Raw genomic sequence first — 3,340 nt, forward strand, 5'->3', positions numbered from 1 at the left:
CCAAACAAGGTAAATGTTGGAGACTTCAAATTATATTGTCTTTGTTGTGAGAAATGTGGTGGTGGTGGTGGTGGTGGTGGTGGTGGTAATGGTGGTGGTGGTGGTGACGATGTGGGATCTCAAAATTTCCTTCTTATTTTCCCATGTCTGTGTTGTTTATTGTAAGACGTGTTGATCTGTGTATTTGTTAAACTGTTTCTCTGTGGATGCCTTTAAAAGCCTTATTATGATTTCATACAGTCTCCCTCTGTCTCATCAGGATCACTATCATCCAGTGTTTTAAATCTGGGCTTTGTCTCCATTAGCAGGGGTGGCCAGATCTACTTCAATGCCATAGCAACCGCCCTCACACCATCTTGCCATCTTACCTGGTTTTGGGCATCATGCTCTTCATCCCTCCTCAACATACACCAATACCACTTCATTCCATTCTGTCTGTCTCGGACATTTAGCGAGATGTAAAACCGAATCTCTAGTGAAACTTTTTATTTTTTTATTTATTTATGTACCAGAAGAGACCCAGAACAGGTCAAAACATGTGTCGTACTAAATAAAATCTTTTTTCCCATCTATTTTATTAATACTATATATATATATATATATATATCTTACAGTTCTATATTTATACTGCAGTAGATACCATGGAAGAAAACTATACTGTCAGGATAAACATTACTTCTCAGTATTAATACTGTCTCTGTCGCTAATATATATTTTCTACTAAACTGATAATATTGGTTTATTTCCAGATGTTACCTCTTTGATTCCAATGCATATCTAGTAATGGACCCAGATTTCATTTTGGCTAGTAACCTGGATGAAAGTGAATATGAACGTGTCACCCTTGGTAAAAAAGAAGGGGAGGTAATGAAGGACCTCATCTATAAACACAGTTTCTTTAAAAGAAAAGAATACATTGATTTCCAAGGGTCGTGTCGAATTTCTCCAGAAGCGCCAAAGGTAAATTTTCTTTATGATTTTCATTCATCTTTGTGTCCATAACTAAAAAAAGTAAAGTTCCTTCCCAAGCCATATAGACTCATAATGCTGGTTTCCCGGTTTCCATGAGGTATATATTCCCCACCTGGAAGGTACACCAGTCTGTCGCAGGATCAGTCATTTTTGCCAGTTGAATAGACTGGAGCAACATGAAATGAAGTGCTTTGCTCAAGAACACAATATGTCACCTGGTTCAGGAATCGAAACCACAATCTTATGAACATGAGTCCAACACCCTAACCACTACACCACACACTTCCACTGAGTAAAGTTCCTTCTTAAGTCATATAGACTCATAGGACTGGTTTCTAGGATGTATGTATCCCTTACCTGGATGGGACACCAATCCATCACACACATAAAAACAAACAAACTTTTAACTTGTTATTTTGCTTTTATTTACTTAGGTAACTCTTGAAGGAATACCCAAAAAGCCAGAAGAATTAGATGATTACTATAAAACTCGAGGACCTATCCCACAGTTCCACAGTGAATTTGGCTGTATTCAAGATGTCGTAGGTTTTAAAGCTATCGACGATGCACTCGGTAAGTAATAGCTATGCTTTAGAAGAAAACTAAATTGATTTTGTTTCTATTGGCTGTGTGGTTAAGAAGTTTCCCTTGTAAGCACATGGTTCCAAGTTTGATTCTTTTGGTTGGCACCAAACTGAGACATAGTCGATGGAAACTGCACAGAAGCCTGTCAGATGTGTGTGTGTACATACATATACACCTTCTCTTCAAATTATGACCTATGCATCTTACAGCTATCTGTACTTATGACCACAGAAAATAAATAAACAAATAAGAAAATCGATTTTTGGACACTGGGCAGCTACACATATGATTACTATAGCAGCATCTGGCAACATTGGCCTCCCTCAGACCCAGGCATCCACTAAAAACATTTTCAGGCCTTTTACCTTTAGTAAAAAGGATTATTACCTACACATCTTATGTTTTTATCTAATAACCCTAGCAGACTGAGACCTCCATAAGTGCTTGTCACAATTCCATTTATCATTCTTCTAATAATGAGTTCGTACATTCTCTCTGACAGGTTCCAGTGGTATGATAACAGGTAATGTATCTGGACCATGCATGTCTGGATTTTATTATGTCAAAGCCTTACCAAAAACAAACCTGTATTTACTGGTAATTGAGAACTGGAAACATTACCGGGAAACACTTTTCTACAATTTTAATTGCCGAATTGCACAAAGGTAAGTTTTTCCCTTGAGTTTCTCTATAAATACCTTTTATTATACTTTACATTTAATATACATTACATTTACTATACATATATACCCTAATTTGATCTATATCCCACTTTAATACACCCCACACTTTAAATATACACCCTCTCCTTTAATATACACCCCTTTCTTTAATATACACCACATTGTAATATACATCACTAGAATATACTCCCCCTTCTTTAATATAGACTCCCTCCTTTAATATATATCCCTTTCTTTAATATACACCCACTGATATATTCATCTCATTTGCATGCACATGCACACATACACATATTACATGTACACGTATGCACATCACATACACATACACATACTGCTGTATATGTGTTAATTTAAAAAACCCCAAAATTACTTTGTGTCCTTTTTTTTTTCTTTTACTTCTAGCATCGTCAACTCTGGTGCTTACCGAATTATTAATGGAACTTGTGCACATGAAGACACATCTAGCAGCACATTAGCAGAGGATGGCAAGTGCCCACCTCTAAAGAATATAAAAATGCCATGTGCATATATAGCAGGCATGAGCTTCAAGCCTAGTTGGTGGACAATTATAACAGGTCTTGCTATGGCGATGTGCCTTTTTCTACATTGATTGTTAACTGGGGTTGTGTAAGTTTGCCAGTAAAAATAGTGAATTTATGCACAGTTTTGTTCATGAGGAAGAAAACCATTAGCAAAATAAAAAGAACAGACAGGAAGTTATGGAATGTTCCAAACAGCCAAATAACGAAATCAGTTGAGAACCTTTTTTTTTTCTTCTTTAAGACACTCTCACAAATTAATTTCTACACTCTGAACAAAAAGAAAAAAGAAAATGTACAGAAAATAAAAAAAAAATAATAAACTAAAAAGCTGGAAGTATCATCAGAATTTTTAAAAAAAATAAGGTCTTTACATGAAAAGACAACCCAGAAAAAAAACAAGTTATTTTTGTCATTATGAAAAATGAAATTACATTTTCTCTTATTGTGGTTGTTTTCCACTAAAACTAATTTCCACCTATGGAAATCAAAATATTTTGGTCTCCTTTCCTTCCCTAAAATATCTTCACAAAAATTTCATCTCCTTTTTTTTTTTTT

General features: G+C 35.3%; 1 protein-coding gene across 1 annotated transcript in view; it reads left to right on the forward strand.

The window, feature by feature from the left end:
* The window catches only part of LOC106878181 (VWFA and cache domain-containing protein 1-like), a 141,564-nt gene extending 138,230 nt beyond the window's left edge, over positions 1-3,334 (forward strand). The window contains 5 exon segments of the mRNA XM_014927320.2: positions 1-9; positions 684-960; positions 1,407-1,545; positions 2,060-2,222; positions 2,646-3,334. The exon segment at positions 1-9 is cut by the window's left edge and continues 124 nt beyond it. Coding sequence (XP_014782806.1) covers positions 1-9; positions 684-960; positions 1,407-1,545; positions 2,060-2,222; positions 2,646-2,853 — 796 coding nt within the window. The 3' untranslated portion in view covers positions 2,854-3,334.
* Positions 3,335-3,340: the final 6 nt, after the last annotated feature.

Source organism: Octopus bimaculoides, chromosome 19 (genome assembly GCF_001194135.2).
Source record: "Octopus bimaculoides isolate UCB-OBI-ISO-001 chromosome 19, ASM119413v2, whole genome shotgun sequence".
Taxonomy (NCBI): Eukaryota; Metazoa; Mollusca; class Cephalopoda; order Octopoda; family Octopodidae; genus Octopus; species Octopus bimaculoides.